At 49.2% G+C, this 23,049-nt stretch overlaps 1 protein-coding gene across 2 annotated transcripts in view; it reads left to right on the top strand.

Annotated features, from left to right (window-relative positions):
* Positions 1 to 12,308: 12,308 nt before the first annotated feature.
* Foxk1 (forkhead box K1) overlaps positions 12,309 to 23,049 on the top strand; it is a 67,148-nt gene continuing 56,407 nt past the window's right edge. For both annotated transcript variants that reach the window (XM_085683535.2, XM_048436696.3), the window contains exon 1: positions 12,309 to 12,885. In XM_085683535.2, the coding sequence (XP_085539661.1) occupies positions 12,347 to 12,885 (539 nt within the window). In that variant the 5' untranslated portion in view covers positions 12,309 to 12,346. The remainder of the gene's footprint in view (positions 12,886 to 23,049) is intronic.

Raw genomic sequence — 23,049 nt, 5'->3', positions numbered from 1 at the left:
GTACATGCCAGAAATTCTGAAAAGGGCATAATAACAGCAGGACATGACATCTAACAGGAAAAAGAGGGGATCAACAAGAAGACTGAAGCATTGGCCTCAGCTCCCCATGGCTTCTAGGGAGAGAGTATTGAGTGGCAGCTAAACATGGAGGATTCAAGCAGAGGGTGCAGCTCATTGGCAGGGTGTTTTGACCAGCATGCACAGGGCTCTGAGTCCCATTCCTAGCAAAGCACACACACACACACACACACACACAAACACACACACACACGTAGACAGAGATTGCTCGCTCATTTTCTGACTGCTCAGACCCAAATAATCACACAGAAACTATATTAATTACAACACTACTTGACCTATTAGCTCAGGCTTCTTATTAACTAACTCTTACATCTTAAATTAACCCATTTCTATTAATCTGTGTATTGGCACAAGGCTGTGGCTTACTGGTAAAGATCTGGCATCTGTCTCCTTTGGGCAGCTATATGGCATCTCTCTGAGTCTGCCTACTTTCTCTCTATCTCTGTTCAGCTTTCCCGCCTGACTTTACTCTACTAAGCCAATGGCCAAAACAACTTCTTTAATAACCAATAGTAATAAAACATATTCCTAGCATACAAAGGAGAATCCCACATCCCATGCACACATGAAAAATTGATAAAGCTGGGTATGGTGGCACATGCATGTAATTCTAGTACTTAGAGTTCGAGGCAGGAGGATTGTGAATCCCAGGCCATGCAGGGCTACCCTCAAAGAGGCAACAATAGAGGCTGGGCAGATGGTTCCGTGGATAAACATTTGTGAGACCAGAGTTCTGATCCTCAGAAGCCGTATCCTGAGTGCTATAATCCCAGCACTCAGGAGGTATCGCATCACACTGAGTGTCTTTCCCCAGCAAGTCTTGAACAGATCACTAATCACACCAGACAGGGTACTGACAACAGGTCAAAGAAACCCTTTCACCCCGGTCTACCTTAGTGAGATGATGAGTTCATTGGGGTTCCCCACACGAGTGTGGGTGAGAGAGGGATCCTTCACGGGAGCCTGGGTGAGGGGGTTCTCATAGAAACATGCATCCTCATAAGTGTCTGGGTGGCTCAGGCAGAGGTGTCACGGAAGGCCCACCCCAGCCCACCCCTGGGCTCCCAATGCCAGCTGCAGGTAGCTACACCACTCTTTCCCAGGGAGTACTCATTGCTTACGTAACCTCTGTCAAGGAAAGGTGGTGCTGGGGAGTCTGGGCCCATGCCTGTGAGTTTTCTAAGTCTCCCCACTGCCCTCCACAAGGGAATGTTTCCTTCTGAAGAAAACAGCTTTGCAATCCAGATACGGAAGGGCCCTGAGCTCTGGGCCAACCTACCAGATGCAGACAAAAAGTCAGGGAGAGAACCAGCTGTGGCGGCACACGCCTTTAAACCCAGCACTCGGAAGGCAGAAGCAGAGGCAAGCAGGTCTCTGTGAGCTCGAAGCCAGCCTGATCTACATAGTGAGTTCCAGACTAGCCAGGGCTACACAGTGAGACCCTGTCTCAAAAGAAGGGGTTGGGGGAGTTGGATATGACTCAGTGTGTAGCATGCTTGCCTAGCACACACAAACTACTGATTTGATCCCCAGCACCATGTAAATTGTATGGCGGGCATACTTGCCAGTTCAGCATTTAGGAGGCAAGAGGATCAGAGCTTCAGGGCTATCCTTGGCTACATAGCAAGCCAGAGCCTAGCCTGGGCTATACAAGATTTTATCTCAAAAATAAAAACAAAGAAAAGGAATAAAAGAGGAGGATAGAGAGTAAAGGAGGGAAAAAAAGACACATGGAAGGAGGGAGGGTCGCACAATCCTAGGGGATTCTGAGCAATGACAGACACCTCTTGCGTCCTGACCACGAGGCCACTAGTCCAGGTGTCTACTGGGCCTTTGAAGTGGGGCTCATGCCGTGGAAAAAACAGAATTGTATTCTGTTTTCATTACAATGGCATTTTAAGCTGTGCTTTGTGGCTAGCGAAATCTGAACTTGAGAGCATAGCTCTTAAAGCCTTGTCAACACAAACACTCCAGATCCTCTAAAACAATATGTTAAGTGAAGGTGAGATTTAAGTAAAGTTGTTTGTGTGTGTGTTTGAGGAGTTTTCTTCTTTGTTTGCTTTTTCTCCTTTTCTCCCTCTTCCTTCTTTCCTCCCACACCCTCTCTCTTCTTTCTTCCAGACAGGATTTCATGTGGCTAAAACTGTCTTTCAACTCCTGATCCTCCTGCCTCCACTTCCCCTGTTCACCACCACACCTAATTTATGTTATTCTGGGGGAGGAACTCAGAATTTCACGCGTCTGGCATGATCTCTCTACCCACTGAGTCACATCCTCAGCCCCGGGAAAATTCCTTGTCCTGCAAACTCTGTGCGCGGGGGGGGGGGGGGGGAGGTAGTGTCAGAACTTGAACTCAGGACCCTGTGCATGCCTGGCAAAGGCTTTACCACAAAGCTACATCTCCAACCCAGTTCTCTTCTTAATGACTATACATAGGCATATAATTGTCGTCATGATCGCCTCTCTACCCCACCTGCCAGTTCCTAAGTGTCCCTTTGTAGTCAGCTTGTCCCTAGACCTCCAACTGCTCCCCATCACTCCTTATGACCCTATTGTTTTGCTTCTACCAGAAGGTCACAGAACCACACGGGGTGCCCATGGAACTCATCCATGTAGTTCTGTGAGCCCATATTTGCCAAAGAATATTCCATTGCATAATATGGTGTTATACTTTGGTAATTCACTCCCCTGTTCAGATGCGGTTGGGTTCTTCCTGTTTGGGGTGATTATGAATTAATAGTAATTGTAATTATAAATCAATAGTAATTGTAATTTGCCTTCAGCTTCTTGTGTTAACTTTACTTTTCTTTTCTCTTCTCTTCTCTTCTCTTCTCTTCTTTTCTTTTCTTTTCTTTTCCTTTTGTACTGTGACAGAATCCAGACAGAGCATGTAATCACCGTGAAGCCATGTCCTCAGCCCCTCACTAGGGGATTCCAGGCATGTGCTCTACCACTGACCCACATTTTTTTTTTTACCTTTTTTGCTTGTTTGTTTGCTTGAGACAAGGTTTCCCTGTGTCATTCTGGCTGCTGAAACTCACACTGTAGACCAGGCTGGCCTTGAACTAGGAGATCTGCCTGCCTCTGCCTTCCAAGTGCTAGGAGGCCACTACCACTGGGCTACCTCTTTTAATTTTGTAAGACAGATTTTGGCTAAGTTATTCAGGGTGTCCTTGAGTTTACTATCCTGCTTCAGCCTCCTACACGACTCCAGGCCTCCCTCACCAGACCTGGCTTCAGTACACATTTTTGTTTGAATACTCTTTGTGTGTGTGTGTGTGTGTGTGTGTTATATGTGTGAAAGAATGTGTGCCTGTAAATACACGGAGGCCAGAGACGGATGCTGGGCATCCTGCTCTGTCCCTCTCCACCTTATCCCCCTGAGACAGGGTCTCTCACTGAACCTGGGGCTGCACTAAAGCCATCAGTCCCCACGCATCTTCCGACCTCTGCCCTGGCAGCAGTGGGGTTATGGGTATAAGCAGGGCCACACCCCAATTTTTTGCTGAGTACTTGGGATTCAAACTCAGGCCTTCGGGATTACACAGAAAACATTCTTGTTCCTTGTCTCCTCAGTCTTCGGCTGTAGTTATAAGAAACTGCCAAGAAGCTCACAACTGTCTGTCTAACTCCAGTTCCGGGGGATCTGGCACCCTCACACAGAAACACAGGCAGGCGAGACACCAGTGCACATAAAATAAATATAAATCTTAGAAAAATAAAATAAAGCCTGCCAAGCTGTTTTCAAAGCAGTACTGCCTCTGTGCATTGCATCAGCAACGTGGGAGAGTTCCAGTTACTCCACATTCTCGTCATCTAGGAGTGATGTCGGTTTTGTGGGCTTTGGAAAGCAGTGTGGAGAGATGTGGAGTAATAGTCATTGTGATTTTAATTTACCTCCTAATGACCTTTAATAATTTTTGTATAGATTTTACGTATGTGAGCCGTTGGTCTCTAGGTATGTCTGTGCACCATGCACATGCAATGTCTGTGGAGGCCAGAAGATGGCGTCAGATCCTCCGGGACTGGAGAGTTACACATGGTTGTAAGCCACCATGTGGGTGCTAGAAATTGAATCCAGGTCCTTTGGAGAAATAGCCAGTGCCCTTGATCACTGAACCAGCCCTAGAATCTTTTCAGATGATTTAATTTTGTTATTATAGTTATTTCTTTTGAAAATGTGTGTGTGTGTGTGTGTGTGTGTGTGTGTTTCCTGTGTGCGTGCAGGTGCACAAGCCATAGCACACATGTGGAGCTCAGTGGACAATTCTCAGGAGTCAGTTCTCACCTTCTAGCCTGGGAAGGAAATTTTTCTATTGTTTCTTCTGCTTCCTGGCTTGTCTGAGAGCTGCTAGCCCGCTTTCCTGTCTCTGCCTTCCATCTCACTAGGAATGCCTGGATTGAAGGCACACACTCCCACACCAGGCTTTTTAAATGTGGCTCCTAGGGGTCACACCCAGGTGGCCAGGCTTGCATAGCAAGTGCTTTTACCTGCTCCCTCATGGGCCTGCTCACTTCCCAAATACCTTCCTCAAAGACCTTGCCTGTTCATATTCTTTGCCCTTTTTTGGGCGGCGGGGAGGATGATTTCTCTAGCTGTTTTACTACCTCCATGACCCAGCCTCAAACAATTCCCTGGGCTGGGGGAGCGTAGCACAGTTGGCAGAGTGCTTGCTTAGCACCCACAAAATCCTGGATTCCAGCCCTTGCACCTCATGAACTGGGTGTGGCGATTGCGTGTTTGCAGTCCAAGAACTGAGGAGGTGGATGTGAGGTGGGGGAGGGGGCGCGCTGGGGGATCAAGAGTTCAGGGTCCTTCTTGGCTACATATTGAGTTTGAAGCCAGCCTGGGAGACACGATATTCTGTCTCAAAGTGTAACTAACTAAATAATATCTGCCAATACTCTACAGTTTTCTTGCGGTTGGCTCTGTGGCTGGAGTTAGGTCCACGTCTTCCAGCTCCTGCTGTGAGCTCTGAAGGTAAGGTGCTGGGTATTGTGGGGGCTCTTTTGTTGGCAGCAGGCTTTTTCTCTTTTCTTTATAGAGTACTCGCTTTGTCAGACGGCTTAAGCAGGTCCTCTAGACCCAAAGGGATCCAGAGAAGAATTCAGCTTCCCACATTTTCATTGTTCAAGGGCCCTTTTTAAAACTGGGCTCTTTTCTTGCCCTCTCTATGGTAGCTGTCAATATAGCCAATGAATCACTGTTTAAGGAAAAAGGAATCACAGACAATTAAATAGATGTCTAGACTTGCCAAGGTCAGGGTGAGCTGGCTCTGCACGCTCTTGATATCATTACTGTACCATTTCTTCCTTCCCCACAGAGGAGACCAAAGAAGAGAAAGGAAGAAAGGAAGAGAGAGAGAGAGAGAGACGGAGGGAGGGAGGGAGAAATTATCTTTTATTTTTTACTGCTTCAGCCCCTTCTGTGTTCAGACTCAGGTCCTGTGATTTGTCTCCTGTGCCAGACCACAGTGACCTTGAATTTTTGGCTACCCTTCCGCCTCTGCCTCCTGAACGCTAGGATGGCTGGCGTACACCACTACATCCAGTTCCCAAATCCTGAAAGGACCCAACACACTCCTCCTGTCCTCTTTAGCCTTGCCTTCAGCTCTATGGATGTACAATATACAGGCATACATCAAATTAGCCTCTTCTAAGTGCGTGGTTCAGTGGCGCTAAAATATTCACATTAGGACTAAAGAGACGGCTCGGTGGGTAGGAGCATTTGCTGTACAAGCATGAGGACCTGAGTTCAAATCCCCAGCACCAAATCTAGGTATGTCTGGACACACACTTGCCACCCTAGTGCTATGGGGGCTGGGCAGGAGACGGCTGAGGCTTGCTAGTCGCCAAGAGAGCTCCAGGTCCAGTGTCTCAAGGAACGAAAGCAGACAGTAATAGAGCAGGACTCTTAGTGTCCCATAAATAGGTTGGGTGGGGGTGAGGTGGGGTGCATGCCTGTGCACACAGGTGTACCTACACCACACATACACACACTAAAAAACTTTAAATTCACACTGTGGTACAACCATCAGGCACAGTGGCCAGTAATTCCAGCACTGGGGAGGCTGAGTCAAAAGGATTGCCCTGAATTCAAGGCCAGCCTGAGCTACAAGAAGAATTCCAGATAGATTAGCCTGGGCTACACATGTAAGACTCTGTCTTAAGGAAAGCCAGATAGCAAACAAACACTGTGAGGTCACCAACACTGTCCATTTCAGTTCTCCAGCCTTCTACACTGACATTCTGTGCCCACTGGAACACTATCCCCTTTCCAAACCCTTGCCTCCCACCATTCTATTTTTAGCCTCTGTGAACATGACCAGTCTTTGGGCCTCATATTAGTGGAACTGTAGGAGCTGGGGTGGGGATGTGGCTCAGTTGGTAGAGTGCTTGTCTAGCATGCATGAAGCCCTGGGTTCGATCCTCAGCACTGCCCAAACTGGGTATGGGGACACATGCCTGCAATCTTAGCACTCAGAGGTAGAGGCAGGAGGACCAGAAGTTTTTAGGGTCATCCTCAGCTATATAGTGAGTTCCAGGCCAGCCTAGGCTACATTAGACCCTGTGTTCTTTCAGGTCTGGCTTATTTCACTCAAAGTTGTATCATCAAGATTCATCCATGTTGCAGGAGGTAGCACATTTTTCTTTCCTTCCAGGCTAATATTCCCTTAGATGTATGTACAGTGTGTGTGTGTGTGTGTGTGTGTGTGTGTGTGTGTGTTCTTTTTTATTTGTTTGTTTTTTTCAAGATACAGTTTTGCTGTGTAGTTCCGCTGGTTCTGAAGCTCAGCTCACTCTGTAGACCAGTCTGACAACTCCCAGAGATCTGTCTGCCGCTGCCTCCTGGGTGCTGGGATTAAAGATGTGCACCACCACCGCCTGGCTTGAATTCTTGACTTGATTTCACATTCCAGCTATTGTGAGTAGAGCCGTCACAAACACCATTTTACTGTATGTAAATATCTCCCTCACACCTTGCTTTCAGCTCTTTGGGATATGCCCAGAAATGGGATTCGGTGTCTGATGGTAAAAGTTGTCTGTGAGTGCAGGTACACTATGTATACATGGATGCTTGTGTGTGCGCATGCATACGGAGACAGGAAGAGCTTAGGTGTCACCCTCAGATATGACATCCACCTCCTATACGACAGGGTCTCTGTAAGGCGAGACTGGCAACAAGCCCCAGGCATCCCCCTGTCTCCACCATCCCTGTGGTGAGATGAAAAGCACGTGGCACCATGTGGGCTTCTCTCTCTCTCCTGGGTTCTAGGAATCAAACTCTGGCCTCCATGCTTTCACAGCAAGTGGTTTAGTGACTGAGCCATCGCCCCACCCCTTTGTGGGTATTTGGGGCAGACTCTCACTACGGAACTCTTAGGAGATTCCCCTGCCTCTGGTTACTGATCAGTGGGATTACAAGCGTGTGCCACCAGCCTGTCTTATGCTGAACTTTAAGAACTGTGTGTGTGCCTATGAACACCTGATTTTTGACAAAGAAGTTAAAACTATAAAATGGAAAAAAGAAAGCATCTTCAACAAATGGTGCAGGCATAACTGGATGTCAACACGTACAAGAGTGCAAATAGATCCATATCTATTGCCATGCACAAAACTCAAGTCCAAACTGATCAAAGACCTCAACATAAAAACAACCACGCTGGGGCTGGAGAGATGACTTAGCGGTTAAGAGCACTGGTTAAGACCTCTTCCAGAGGTCCTGAGTTCAATTCCCAGTACCCACATGGTGGTTTACACCCATCTGTAATGAGATCTGGTGCCCTCTTCTGGCATGTAGGTATACATACAGCCAGAACACTGTATACATAATAAATAAATCTTAAAAAAAAAAAAAACACGCACTGAACCTCATAGAAGAGAAAGTGGGAAGAACACTTGAACACATTGGCACAGGAGACCACTTCCTAAATATAATCCCAGCAGCATAGACACTGAGAGAAACAATTAATAAATGGGACCTCCTGAAACTGAGAAGCTTCTGTAAAGAAAAGGATATACTCAAGAAACTAGACATCAAAAAAAAATAATAATAATACAATTTTTAAAAATGGAGTACAGTCCTGAACAGAGAATTCTCAACAGAAGAATCTAAAATGGTTGAAAGACATTTAAGGAAGTGTTTAACATCCTTAGTCATCAGAGAAATGCAAATCAAAACAACTTTGAGATTCCATCTTACACCTGTCAGAATGGCCAGGATCAAAAACACTGATGACAACTTATGCTGGAGAGGATGCGGAGTGAAAACTTGTACAGCCACTTTGAAAATCAGTATGGCAATATCTCAGAAAATTAGGAATCAGTCTACCTCAAGGTCCAGCAATACCACTCTTGGGCATATACTCAAAGAATGCATACTCATACCACAAGGACATTTGCTCAACTGTGTTCATAGCAGCATTATTCATAATAACCAGAACCTGGAAACAGCCTAGAGGCCCCTCTACTGAAGAATGAATAAAGACAATGTGGTGCATTTACACACAGCAGTGAAAAAACAATGACATATTGAAATGACAAATTTGCAGGCAAATGGACAGAACTAGAAAAAGCCACACTGAATGAGGTAGCCTGTACCTAGGAGGACAAGTATCACATGTACTCACTCATAAGTGGTGACTTTTAGACATGAAGTAAAGAATAACCAGCCTACAGCCCACAACTCGAGAGCCTAGACAACAAAGAAAACCCTAAGAAAGACATTCATGGATCTATATAAGAAGGAGAGAAAGCCAAGATCTGAGGAAATTGGGATTATGGGGGGCATGAGGGAAGGGTAGAAGGGGACAGGGAGGAAGGAAGGCAAGTGGGAAAATATGTATAGCTCAATTAAAAACAGTAAATTATATAAAAGTGTGTGTGTGTGTGTGTGTGTGTGTGTGTGTGTGTGTGTGTGTGTGTATTCGATATTTCTGGGACTGTTGGCTTTTCCCCATCTTTCTCCTTAAACCTGCCTTACTTAGTCTGGCAGTTTCTTAGCCAGCTTCCCACAGGCCACTTTGACCACTGTTTTAATCAAACTCCATGGCACCCAGGGTGACTCCTTTACAAGCATATGGTGTGCTTCTCATGGCTCTTGGGGTCCTACACAGCCCTTCACTCATCTACTTCAGATGAACTGGTTGCCCTTTCATGGCCACGGTGACCTTCTGTCCATCCCTCCTGAGTACAGGACTTCCAGGGGTTAGCACACACACTCTTTGGCTGTAAGCTCTCCTTCCACACTTCGCCTCCAGTCCCAGCCAGAGTCAGCACATCCTCTGGACTCCGGTTCAAGAACCCTCACTTGGGGAAGAGGCTCCTCAGCCTGCTCTCGCTGTCCTCATTTGCCACAGTTTCCCAGGGTGTGTCTCCGAGCCAGGTCTGGTGACTTGGGCATGTAATCCTGCCTAGCCACTGTGAAGGCCGAGGCAGGAGCATCTCGGGTTCAAGCTCTATCTGGGTCGCAGCATAAGAATAAAGCCAGTCTGGGGAACTAGGTGGAACCTGATCGAAAATGGGAAATACAAGAAGTCACGGTGGGAGGCTGGCAAGATGGCTTGGCAGGTAAGGGGGGCTTGCCACCAAGGCTGAGGACCCAAGTGTTATTCCCCAGGTCCCACATGGTGGCAGGAGAGTTGCTCTCTGACCTGCACACACATAACAAATAAATAAAATAAAATATTATGTTAAAGGGGTGGGGCATAGCTCAATGCCAAAGCGCTTGCACGCATGACGCCCTGGACTCAATGCTCATACTAAAAATAGTGAAAATGAGAACCCGAGCAGGGTGTGCTAGTGCACACCCGTCCCTCTAGCTTTTGGAGGTGGAGACAGGAGAACCAGGAATTCAACTTCACCTACAGAGTCAGTTCGAGGCCAGCCTGGGCTACAAGAGACCTGGTCTCAAACAAACAAACCCAACAGATCACGCTAAAACAAAGCAAAACCTAAACCAAAAACCAAGAAACTTCTGTTCCCTGCCTCTCAAACACTCTTCTCTCTTATTGTAGCCCTCCTGACAGTGGTTCTCAATCCATGGGTTGTGACAATCCCCACCCTCCTCCGCATATCAGATATTTACATTACAATTCATAACAGTAGCAAGATTATAGTTATGAAGTCTGAGTATTAGGAAGGTTGAGAAGCTTTAAAACAGGGTGATCGGCTCCCCTGTTGAGGTTCAGAATGGGAGCTCAGTAGGCAGGGACATTTCTCATCATAATCTCCCTTCTACCTGCCCTTGACCGGCTGCCCCCTCCCGCTTCCTTCCGGCCCCAGACCCAACACTCTGCCATGCACCCTGTCAACATACACCCTGTATGACTGTGAGCATTTCATCAGTTCATATCTGTCTCTTCATTATCCTGAAGTTCACTGAGGGCAGGACCTACGTCTCTATTCTCATGATCATTATTTTTAAAAATTCTTGTGTGTGTGTGTGTGTGTGTGTGTGTGTGTGTGTCTGCACGCATGTGCACTTGAATGCACAAGTGTGCATCCTCTCTCTCTCTCTCTCTCTCTCTCTCTCTCTCTCTCTCTCTCTCTCTTGGGTTTTCAAGAGAGGGTTTCTTCGTGTAACAGTACTTAATGTCCTGGAACTCGCTCTGCAGACCAGGCTGGCCTGGAACTCACAGAGACCAGCCTCCCTCTGCTTCTCGAGTGCTGGGATCAAAGTTGTGCACCACCACAGCCTGTCTCTGTCTTCTTCTGTTGTTGTTTTCTCGGTTTTGTTTTTGTTTTGAGACAGTGGCTCCCATGAACGTGGAGCTCATTGATTGGCTAGGCAGGCTGGCCAATGAACTTCAGCGATCTGTCTGGCTCCACCCTAAAGAGCTGGAATTACAGAAGCTCTCAATGGGTTTTGGTTTTTTTATATTTATTTATTTATTTATTATGTATACAACATTCCATGTATGCCCGCATGCCAGAGGAGGACGCCAGATCTCATTATAGATGGTTGTGAGCCACCATGTGGTTGCTGGGAATTGAACTCAGGACCTCTGGAAGAGCAGCCAGTGTGCTCTTAACCACTGAGCCATCTCTCCAGCCCTCTCAATGGGTTTTGAAGTTGGTACTGGGGAATGAACTCAAGTCCTGGAGTATGAAGGAATCAGTCAGGCACTTTACCAACTGCGTCAGCTCCTTCATAGTCATTAAGTGTGAGAAAACCCGTGCGTGCGTGCGTGTATGTGCGCGAGTGTGTGTGTGTGTTCCTGGAGGAAGCACTGACTGAATTAACATCCCAGTGCAGAACCTTGACGTTCTCAAGGGATGCACATGCTGCCAAATTCACCATTTAATGTTTCAACTACTGTTCATCTCCAGGGTGTCCATAGTCTCTAGGAAGTAGCAGAGTTGTTCACCTTAAAGGAACAAGGGTAATCAGGTGTGGTCGTGTACACCTGTGACTCCAGCAAGACTCTGGGAGCCTAAGCCAGAAGGGTCACCAGTTGGAAGGCAGTCTGAGCTACATAGCAAGAGACCCTGTACAAAATATTAGTTAATTAATTACTTAATTAAAAGGGCTAGGCTTGGTGGCACACACCTGTAATGCTTGAGCAGGAAAATCATGAATTTGCAGCCAGCCTACTCTAGGCTGGCCTGACAAGGCCAGCCTGGGTATGAGATAGCGTCTCAAACAACAACAAAACAAGGACCAACAAGGTATCTCAGTAGGTGAAGGTTCTTGTCACCAAGCTCGACCTGAATTCCATCCTCAGAACCCACAGGGTAGGAGAGAATAGACCTGAAAGCTGTCCCCCTCTAACCTACACACACACATACATACACACACACACACACACACACACACACACCCCACACGTGCGCACACACACACCCAGGTGTGGCGAGCCACAAGTAAATACATGAATAAATAAAATGTAATTTGCAACATTATAAAAGGAAAAAGCGAAACCACAAAGAACAGCCGTGCAGAAGCGATCGTCGATTAGGTGAAAGCATCACAAGTATCCAAGGGCACCTTTGATCTGCAGCCCCAGTAGGACACCCCTAAAAACGTGGTGACTCAAACACCACCACGCGCACTTCGGAGCAGGAGGAGGGGGCTCTTTGACTCTTGGTCTCTCTGTACCCGCCCTCCCCGAAGTGGAAGCTGCGCGCGCAGCGTCAGGGGTCCTGTAGCACCCCTGCTCCGCTCCGCGCCGTGATCCAATCCAGGTTTCCGCGCGCGCCGCCCCGCCCCGCCCCGCCCCGCGCCGCCTCGGCCGCCGCCGGAGCCGCTCGGAGCTGCGCGAACATGGCCGAAGTCGGCGAGGACAGCGGCGCCCGCGCCCTTCTGGCGCTGCGCTCCGCTCCCTGCAGCCCTGTGCTGTGCGCCGCGGCCGCGGCCGCCACCTTCCCGGCCACCGCATCCCCGCCGCCGCCGGCGCAGCCTCCGCCCGGGCCGCCCGCGGCGCCCGCGGTACCCGCGGTGCCCGGTCCCAGCCCCGGCCCCGGCCCGGTGCCCACTACCTCCGCCACTGCCACCACCGCCGCGCCTGCCTTAGTGGCCGCGGTCGCCGCCTCCGTGCGCCAGAGCCCCGGGCCGGTCCTAGCGCGACTGGAGGGCCGGGAGTTCGAGTTTCTGATGCGACAGCCCAGCGTCACCATCGGCCGCAACTCGTCGCAGGGCTCGGTGGACCTGAGCATGGGCCTGTCGAGCTTCATCTCCCGGCGCCACCTGCAGCTCAGCTTCCAGGAACCTCACTTCTATCTGCGTTGCCTCGGCAAGAACGGTGTCTTCGTGGACGGGGCCTTCCAGAGGCGGGGAGCGCCAGCCCTTCAGCTGCCCCAACAGTGAGTGCGGCGCCACCCCCCGGGTCACCCTTCTCCGGATCTGGCCTGGACCCCCTGGCCACCCGCCGATCTCGACCCCACCGGGCTTAGTCCCTTGTCACCCCCTGATCTCGACCCTATCCGGCCTGAACCCCTCGTCAACCCCCTCAACTCGACTCCTCCTGGCCGGGCCTCTGGGTCGCTCCTCCTCCCCATCCCATTTCGTTTTTTTGTTTTTTTGTTGTTGTTGTTGTTGGGTCCTAGCCCCTGGTCACTCCCTCCCTCATTTCGACCCTGCCAGGCACTAGCCTCTCCAATCTCGACTCCACCCGGCTCTGATTACATAGACATCTCCCAGTCTTGACCCCACCTAGCTCTGAACCCCTGCTTACACTGATTGATCTTGATCCCACCTGGTCCGACCACCTGACTACCACGTTTCTCCACCCAGCTAAACCTGAACCCTAAGATACCGGTGATTCGCGACCTTCACCTGGCTCTGACCCTGTGATGTTAATCACGACCCAGCTAAGCCTGACCCCCTGTTAGCTCACTGGGCCCTTATCCCTGGGTGGGCCCTGACTGACTGGTAGGATCAAACTCAGACCCCACTCATCCTGAAGCCCCCTGCCACTCCAATCCTGGAGAGACCTAAACACTGGGGTTCACGCTACTCCCCCCCCCCACATACTCCTCTACTTCATCTGGCCTCCACCCCTCCCATGCTGGTCCCTTACTTTCTGAACCCAGGTTGCCCCTAATCCCACCTGCCCCCAATACCTGGGGCCACTCTTGACCCTCACCTTACCAGAGAGGAGCAGTTACCCCTGACTCTACTTAACCTGAGAGCCCTAGGGCCACTCTTAACCCCTAATCTCACCCTGCCTAAACCTCCAGACAGAAGTCATCTCTGACCCCTGTTGACTTGAGAATGTTAACTCACCCTGATCTCCATCTAACCTAGTCAGGACTCTCTGGGTCACCCTAGATTCTTCCAGCCCCAAAACATTCCCTTCCTCCAGGGTCACTCCCTGACCCTTAACTTTCCCCTGGCAGCATGAGACCCCGCTCAGCCTGATCTCTTCCCCCCCACCCATGGCCCTCAACCCTGATTCCATTTAGGCAGAGCCACCAGGGCCACTTCTGACTCTCGTGGGTAATCTAGGTACACTCCTTGTCCTTGACTCCCATAGGTCAGGACCCCAGTGTTCACTTTCTTGGCCTGGACCTGGAAGGACTGCTGAGCTGCCCTACCCCTGTCTGGGAGGGTGTTCCCCGGGAGGTGTATGGTCCAGGGAGCTGCCTTGCTTGGGAGACAGTCCATGCCTTAAGAGCAAGTCTGGAGGCAGCGGCTTTACATCTAGTATCTGGGCAAGAAGTTCTGTGCCTCTATTTACCCCCAAAACATGGTGGGAAGTACAGATCCCTAGCTCATCCCAGGTCCCAGGCTCACTGCTTCTGTGACATTCGACACCATGCCTACTTTACCCTCTTCCAAGCTCCCATTATTCCTAGTTTCTCTGTCACCCTCGAGGTCCAGGACCTTAAGATCTTATGTACTAGGGGGAAGCCATGTTAATTGCTTCCTTCCCAGCACTTTCTTTTTCTATTCAGTAATTGCTTCTAACTCTCACTGGTGTTCCTTTAAGGTTCACGGTCAGGTGTGAGTGTCTGTCTGGTTACTCACATTTATGAGCTCCCTCAGTGTAGAGCTTTTGCTGGGGTCGTTCCCAGGTCTGGAGTATTTGCCATTGTATGTCCGCCTTCCCAGGGTTCAGATACGTTATAGATTATAGATTCCGACTGAATAACTTTGAACACCAACAGTGACTCATCTTACTAAGGTGTGAGAAGGAATGTCACCTTCTTTTCCCAAACCGGAAAGCTGTGTCCCTGTTGAGTGTACAAGGGCTGGACTGTAGCTGGGTGGTAGACAGACCACTTACCTCCCTAGCTCACATGAGACTCTGTGATCCATCCCCACCACGGAAAGGAAATAAAGCCAGATTGCCTGGAGGAACAATCGGTCAGTCAGTGGGTCATTAACTGCATTCCTGGGCCTGAGAAATTGACAGACGATCTTTCTCTTCATCTTCCTCGGGCTCCTTCCTGTAACTCAGGTTCTGGAAACACCTCAAACCCCTGTCTTCTTAGGGTTCTTATCCCAACCACCCCTGCCAGAGTCTAGCTTACTGTATTGTTAGGGATGGGGCTGCACATGCAGAAGTCAAAGGAAGAGGCCACTGGGCGTCTTGCTCTGTCACTCTCTACCTTATTTCCCGAGGAAGAGTCTCAGACGGAACCTGGAGCTAGGTTGGCAGCCTGCAAGCCCCAGTGATCCTCCTGTCTCCACCCCCACGGCACTGGGGTTGCAGCCTCGCAGGAAACCACACCTGGCTCTTTATATGGGTGTCAGGGATCCAAACTCACGCCCTCCTGCTTGTGCGGCAAGCGCTCTTACTCACTGACTTCTCCCCAGCCCCACTCCCTGCCTTTGGAATAAAAGACTTTTTTTCGCGTGGGATTGTCTCCCCATGGTGGACAAATTTCAAACCACAGGGTCCTGCTCATCTACTGATCAGGGCCGAGGCTGCTATTTTTGAAATGATGTTGTGTGCAGTGCCTGGAAATCTGTCTCTCAGGAGCTGGCATGTGCAGTGGGTACGTGTCTGAGCATGGTGGCTTAACTGGCAGGGAAGGGATTTACCATAGAGCCCTGCAGCCCTTTAGATGGGTGCAGAGTGTGCGTGTATGCATGTGTGTGTGTGCATACTACCCATTCTTCTGACTGTATGTTCACGTGTGGAGACTAGAAGTCAACTTTGAATGTCTTCTTCATTTAACCTTTCCCTTATTTTGCGGGGCAGGGTGTTTGACCGAATCTGGATGTCTAGGTTGGCTAGCTAGCAAGTCCCAGGGCTCTCTCTCTTCCTCCTGAGCGCTGGGATTGTGATCCCTTGCCAACATGTCTAGCTTCTTTATGTGACTTCTCAGAATCAAACTCGGGTCTTATGCCTGTGTGGCAAACCCCATCGGAGCCGTCTCGCCAGGCCAGCTGCGTGTGTCTGACTGGGGGAGTGTTTCTGAGCACAGTCCCTGCCCATAGAGTCATAGGCAGTGTGCAGAAGGAAAATCAGCAATGGAGGGCACATCTACCCTGCTTCAGGGAAGCCTGTCAGCAGGCCAGCTGAGCAGTTCTGGGGGTCTCCCATGGTTTTTGACCTAGGGAGCTTTAAAAGAAATGGTCTCATGGATAGGACAGGATGTTGTCAAGTTTGGGGTTAGAGTGCTGTTTCAGCATGTTGACATTGAAAATACTCCAGTGAGTTCAGAGCAAGGCAGTTGTAAGTATACTGTGTGTGTGTGTGTGTGTGTGTGTGTGTGTGTGTGTGTGTGTGTGCTAATGTACCCATCCTTTGCTTGGGTGCTGGGGATCTGAGGTCCTCACGCTTGCTGGCACTTCACCACCAAAGAGACCATCCTCCAGGACCAAAGCTCGCTTTTTTTATTATCTTCCCCCCAATTTTTGTCTTGAAATGAAAAGTTCATTAGTGATCTGGAAATAATGGCAATTTTTTTCTGTGCCTATCTCTTGTTTTGTTTGCCTGTTTTGCATTAGAATTTCGTTGACTTAACCATTGCCTGCCTTCAGCAAGCCCCAGTAGCTCCAGGCTTGGCAGTTTTGTCCCTTGTGGACACCCACACTGATTCCCAAAGCAGCGCCATCCTTAGCTGCCTTCTACTCCACCCTCAGGATAGATGACAGTGACAGCCATGTGGGTGACATTTGCACACGCCACACATCTCCTAGGCATCTCCCACACAGGAGAAAAACCAGAATCCAGCCCCAATGGTTGCTAGAAGTTTATCTTCAAACCTTCAGTACTTTCAGTTACTGTTGTCGGGGATCCTTGGGTGGAGAACCACCCACAGCTGCCGCTGTAAGCCGTAAGGGCAGAGGTGTGCTGGGGAGCAAACCTAGGGCTTTGTACTTGCTAAGTAGGCACTCTACCACTGAGCCACACCCCAGTTCTTCACTGGGGGATTCTAGGCAGGGGCTCTACCACTGAGCCACACCCCAGTTCTTCACTGGGGGATTCTAGGCAGGGCTCTACCACTGAGCCACACCCCAGCCCCTCACTGGGGGATTCTAGGCAGGGCTCTACCACTGGGCCACACCCCAGCCCCTCACTGGAGGATTCTAGGCAGGTGCTCTGCCACTGGGCTGCATCCCAGCCCCTCACTGGGGAATTCTGGGTAGTTGCTGTACCACTGAAAAACACCCTCCAGCCCTCTTTATTTTTTATTTTGAGACAAGTTCTTACTAAGTAGTCCACGGTTCCCTTGGACTCTCTGCGGAATAGCTAGGATAACAGGCCTACATCACCAGGTCGTATCTATGTCTCGAGTTTGAGTCGCCCTCTTCTTGAGTGGGCTTCCGTGCTTGTGCTCGCAAGTGTGTGTGTGTCTGTGTTGGTGATGGTGTCTATATGTTTCTTTTTTCCGTTTGCTTTGGAATTGGTTTTTGAACTTGAAAGATGCATTTACCCCTTCTTAGCTCTTCCTGCTACAGTGCCACAGCAGAACACTTGCTTCAAGTCCCCTGGTTACGCTCAGCAAGGGATTGAGTTTGATCCCCACTGCTGAAGAAAAAATAAAAACACTGAGTACTGAACTTCCATGTGCCAGGACCCAGCATCCACAGTGGCTGTCTACTCCGCTACTCCGTATCTTCCTCCCCAGTTATGCTTAATCTAGAAGCAAATTGTAGGTGTTGTGTTGCCCTGAGAAAGATAAGGATCCTTTAAAAGGAGAGAAAGGTCACCACGGCGGCTCATCTCACCTACAAAAGAAATAGTAAGCTACCCTGTCAGCAGTACTCACTCAGAACCCCCCTGCTTCTCAATGTTCTGATTTCTCACCCAGGATTTACTAGAAACAAAGTCCAAATAAGGTCCAGACATGGGGCTATCTGTCTGTCTTCTATCTCTTGTGTGCACATGTGCCTACGTAACTATGTGTGGGGTACATGCACACATGTGCGTGAATAGTATAGGACTCAGAGATTAACTTTGGGTGTCATTTCTCAGGAGTTTTATGTCTTTTTTCTTTCTTTTTTGTTTTTGTTTGTTTGTTTGTTTAAGATTGGATCTCTCACAGAACCCGGAGCTCATCAATTAGGCTGGACTGGCTTCCGTTGGGTCCCAGAGATCCTCCTCTCCACCTCCCTAGTTCTGAGATCACAAGTCCACCCTGATTTTTTTTTTTTTCCTCTGAGACAGGGTTTCTCTGTAGCTTTGGAGCCTGTCCTGGAATTCCATCTGTAAACCAGACTGGCCTCAAACTCACAGAGATCCGCCTGTCTCTGCCTCCCGAGTGCTGGGATTAAAGGTGTGTACTGCCACCGCTCAGTGCGCACCCTGGTTTTTGCCAGTGTCTCAGATGGCGCCTGAGCCTGCTTGCTCTTGGGTGAACACTTTCCCGTTCCCCACCTCTCCAGCCCCGGAGGACGCGTGCGCTCTGCTCTTCGCACTCTTGCTGAGGGGGCCTGGAAGGACCAGGGTCATTTGTACCTGTCAGATCCCACGACTCCTCTTCAGATTGAATTTGAGAGATAGGAGCAGACCTTCTCTTTTTTTTTGTGCACAAATGGGTGTTGGATCAAACCCAGAGATTGGATCAAATTCCAGTTTGATCTTTATCTTTTCTTTCTGGTCAAAACTGCCGCTTAACTGTTTTTTGGTGCAGTGCGGCAGTCAGGAGACAAACTGTCTTCTTGATCAGATTAGATTTTTGTGTGTGAGAGTGTGTATGTGTGTGTGAGAGAGGACAGCCTCCTGCATCATTTATCAGGAGTATCCGCGTTGTGTTTAGAGGCAGGGACTCTACTGAACCTGGTTCTTACCAGGTAGGCTAGGCCAGCTGGGACTGTCCCGTCTCTGCCTCGCTACTGCTGCAATCATAAGCATGCACCACGAAGCCTGGCTTTTATACATAGGTTCTGGAGATCAGCCTCAGCTCCTCATGCTTGTTTGGCTCTCCTGGCTGAGCTCTTCCCACACCCCCGTACTCCTTTATGTTGGGTAGCCCTGACCTCACCATGTGACTCAGGCTGGCCTCAAACTTCTGAGCCTCCTGCCTCCCCCTCCAAGGGCTGGGGTGACAGGCTGTGGTACTGTGTTAGCAGCTTTTGCCAGCCGCTGCCCGAGCTCCTGAGTCGTCACTAGGACTCTTCATGGTTTATTTGGATGCCAGCATCTGGTAGTCAGAGGGACTGAGGGGCTGTGCCTCAGGGCGCAGGACTGATGGTGTATGTTATAGATCACAGACATCAGATTTGCATCCTGATAAAAATATAACCAATTGTAATGATCATCTTGCTACCCAAGGAATTGCTTCAGACCTAGTGAAAAAAAATACATGACAGTTGTTTGCTGTCTCCAGCTGTTCAGTTGGCGGTAGCCAATTAGCTTTACGTCATTAAGCAGCTAGCTAACAGTTGAACGCTATGTTGAAGGTGCCTGACTTAGTGAAGAGGGACAGTTCCTTTACCTTCTTTCCCTTACTGAACATCTCCAGGGCTGCTCCCAGCATTCCTCTTCTGGAGTCAAGTCCTCCACCCTGGTGCCCCCCACCAGGGAGCTGCTGGATGGGGCAGGTTAGGCAGGAATGGGTGTTGGTGCTCAGCTTCATCTTGCCCATTAGTATAGGAGAGGGTATCAGGTCAGCCTGCCCAGGGGTCAAAGCTGGAGAGTGTGGGAACTGGGGTTTTACTTATCCAGTGTCTGCATGAAGGGACCCTGGCACAGCACAGAAGGAAGGAGATTAGAGGTTCAGACTCTTATAGCTGGAAGGGTAGCAGATGCCACCTGGAAGAGGAGACAGCAACACTGGTCCTGGGACTTTGGAGTGGGAAGATCCAAATGAAAGGCCTGAGAACGGGTGTGGGGTGGGGTGATTGTTGGGTTCGGTGGAGGAGGGCTGGCGTGCAGCATGCTGGGAGGTGAGGAGGGAGAGCCACTGCCTGAGCACTTTCAAGGTCAGAACTGATAGACAGACCCTTCCACAGGAAGGCTTGCTTCTGTCTGTTGGGAAGCACCTGCTATTGCTTGTCAGAGTTGTCAGCCCACTGTACTGTGGTCTGGTTACAGAGTTGCTTCCAACAGGTCCGTGGGGGCCTGGGGCTGCTACTCAGTGAGTGAGTGTTTGCCTGGTGTGTGCACAGCCCAGTGTTCTGTTCCAGGGCTGCACACCTGTAATTCCAGCATCTAGTGGATGGAGGCAGGAGGATCAGAAAGAAGTTCACAGCCAGCATTGGCTACATAGTATGTTCAAGGCCAGCTAAAGCTACAGAAGACCCTGTCTCCAAAAAACTAAAACAAGAAAGTATGTGGGGACATAGTGAATTAGGTACTGGCACAACAATTCTGCATTAAAAATGTAATCCGTTCAGTTTGCTCTGAGGGCTCGGGGTTTATTACTTAAGGAATGAGACTTTTATAGATTCTCTTTGTTGAGGATGGAGCCTTATGGAACCCAGGCTGGCCTTCAGTTTCCTCTGTAGCTAAGGATGACTGAAATGATCCTCCACCTCTTGACTGCTGGATGTGCACCACCACAACCAGCATTTCATGTCTATCTGTCTGTCTGTCTTTCTATCTTATCCATCCATCCATCTACCATATATAGTCATTCTATAATATTTAATATGCAGAACAGTCCATAGGAAAGATGTTGGTTATGTAGTTTGTACCGAGTTTATGGAAGCCGTTTCGAGCTGATACAGATCATGTAGAGACGTAGTGGGAGTTCTTTCTTGATGCTTTGGAAGAAGACCCAGCTCTGCTTTAAAAAGTGGAAATGAAAGCAAAGGAGCCGGGTTTGGAGCCCGAGTGATTTGCTGTTTGCTGTTTTTGCATCTTGTGAATGTCGGGGGATAAACTTGCTAAATTAATGACAACTCAAATTGCATCCATGCCTCATTTCCATAATTACCCTACATTTAAGGCATTTCATATTAAAATGAGAGGATTATAGAAAAAATACTTTAACTTTGATTCCTGGAAATGGGCCCTGTTATAACTGGTTTAGAGATTCTGTAATTGGTTTTCAAAGTGTCATTTCTCCCAAGTTTCTGGCTTTCCTGGTAAAATGTTGCTGGTTAATGAGAGAGAGAGAGAGAGAGAGAGAGAGAGAGAGAGAGAGAGAGAGAGAGAGAGCGCATGTGCGCAAGGGAGCAGGGAGCGGCAGGAGCCTGAGCCCCAGCACTGGAGAGGTGGGGGTGGAAGAGATAGAAGTTCTAGGACGTCCTGGACGTCGCTGGCTACGTAGCAAGTGTGAGGCTGAGACCTTGTCTCAAAGAACAAAACAGACAAGTAAAAACCAAAAGGACGTTTTCTGTGAAGAAGAAGGGGGGGGGGGAAGCAGAAAAAAAAAAACCCTATATTTGGCCAGATGTGGTGGAACACAGTGGTTGCCTCATCATTTGGGTAGTTGGAGGAGGGTTTTGAGTTGTGGGTCAGCCTGGGCTTCATAGAAGAGCCTGTCTCAATGAAGCGCCCCATTTAGAACAAGGTGCACTGTATGGTTGTTTTGTCACTTTTGGATCTTTTGGGGTTTTTTAATTTATTTTATTTATTACTGTTGTGTGTGTATGTGTGTGAGTGTGTGTGTGTGCGCATGTGTTTGTACAGATGTGCATGCCACCACACATCTGGAGGGCAGAGAACAGTTTCCAGGCATTGCTTCTCTCCTACCCTGGGTCCTGGCAGTAGAATTCTGGTCAAGAGGCCTCCAAGTGAGTGTTTTTACCTGCAGAGCCTTCTCACCAGCCAATTATTTCAGTTCATTGTAAGGCTCTTGAGCATCTGACTTAAGAGCCAGCTGAACTCCAAGCTTTCTGCTCTCAGTCTGCTCCTTATATTATTTTGGCTGGAGGACATGGGGAAGATTTGGCCACACAGTACTGTAGCCGGAAACCAGAGGAGCATTTGAGTGACTTGCCAGATACACGTGCCTGCCTGGCTTGTATCTCTCACCAGGAATTGTCAAGTGGCTTCCTTAGGGTTCATTGCAGTGAGCAATGAACCTGAGCAGCATCCATGAACTGGTGTTCAGCGCTCGCTCTAAGTTCAAACCCTCACTGTCTCATGCTGGGGCTCTCTCCTTCACTGGCACTCGGGGGTTTATGACACCATATCTTGGCGGTGGGAGAAATCTTGAAGTGAGTCATGCAGACTTTGCAGTTTCTCTACATCTTACTGAATAAAGAAAAGGACATTTTAGCCTTCGGTTCCTTGCGTAAATTTGGTTGCAGAAAGGTGTGAGCGGCCATGTGGGTGCTGGGAACTAAACCTGGGTCCTCTGAAAGTTCAGAGGACTCTTAACTACTGAGTCCCAATGATTTTTTTTTTAAATGTAGATCTTAATAGGAACAAGCTCTTTGATGCAGCATAGTTGTGTTCTTCTTCTTTCTGAGACAGGGTCTCATGTTGCCTGACCTGGCCTCAAACTCACTGAGTGGTTGAGCCTGTCCTAGGGGCTGAGGATATAGCTCAGTAGTGGAGCACCTACCTAGAATCCCACAGTGAGTGGCCGGGGGTGTGGCCCAGTGGTAGTATATGTGCTTACCACATAGAAGATGCTGGATTTAGTCATTAGCACTAAAATTATTTTTTAAGAAAATATATGACTTCCTTGTGTATAGTTGAAATTGTGTGTCACCTCCTCTGTAGGGGACTGTGTGCTCCTGCATGGTGATTGTGATGGGCCGCAGATAAACCAGACTCACAGGCAATGCAGGGTGCTGGGACCAGAAAGCCCTCTCAGAAGTGCCGCTCTTCCGTGTGATTGGCAATGCATGTGTCACATGAGGAGCCTCCTTGTGTTACCAAGACGCCTTGGCTGTAAGGCACGGATTGAGAGTGACTTGTGAGCTCGGCAGCACTTGGGACTGGTGTAGAAGGAGTGAGGCTGGACGCCATCTGCCAGCCACCGTGACCCTAGGTTGTAGAAAAGGGGACCCTGTGGAGGTGAGGGGCTCCTCGTCTGTCCCTGGGAAGCGCAGATCTAGTCTGCCTCCCAGGTTGGGCCCTGCTCTGGGAATGAAGCTGGAAGAAAACATCCTTCCCCCAGGAATACCCAGGAATATCCAGCTGCCTCTGGTTTCAGCCACATCAGCCAAGA

The sequence above is a fragment of the Myodes glareolus genome, chromosome 2 (genome assembly GCF_982192425.1).
Source record: "Myodes glareolus chromosome 2, mMyoGla1.1, whole genome shotgun sequence".
NCBI classification, from domain to species: Eukaryota; Metazoa; Chordata; class Mammalia; order Rodentia; family Cricetidae; genus Myodes; species Myodes glareolus.
Note: the sequence above shows the minus strand (reverse complement) of the source record. Positions and strands in the feature narration are given on the sequence as shown.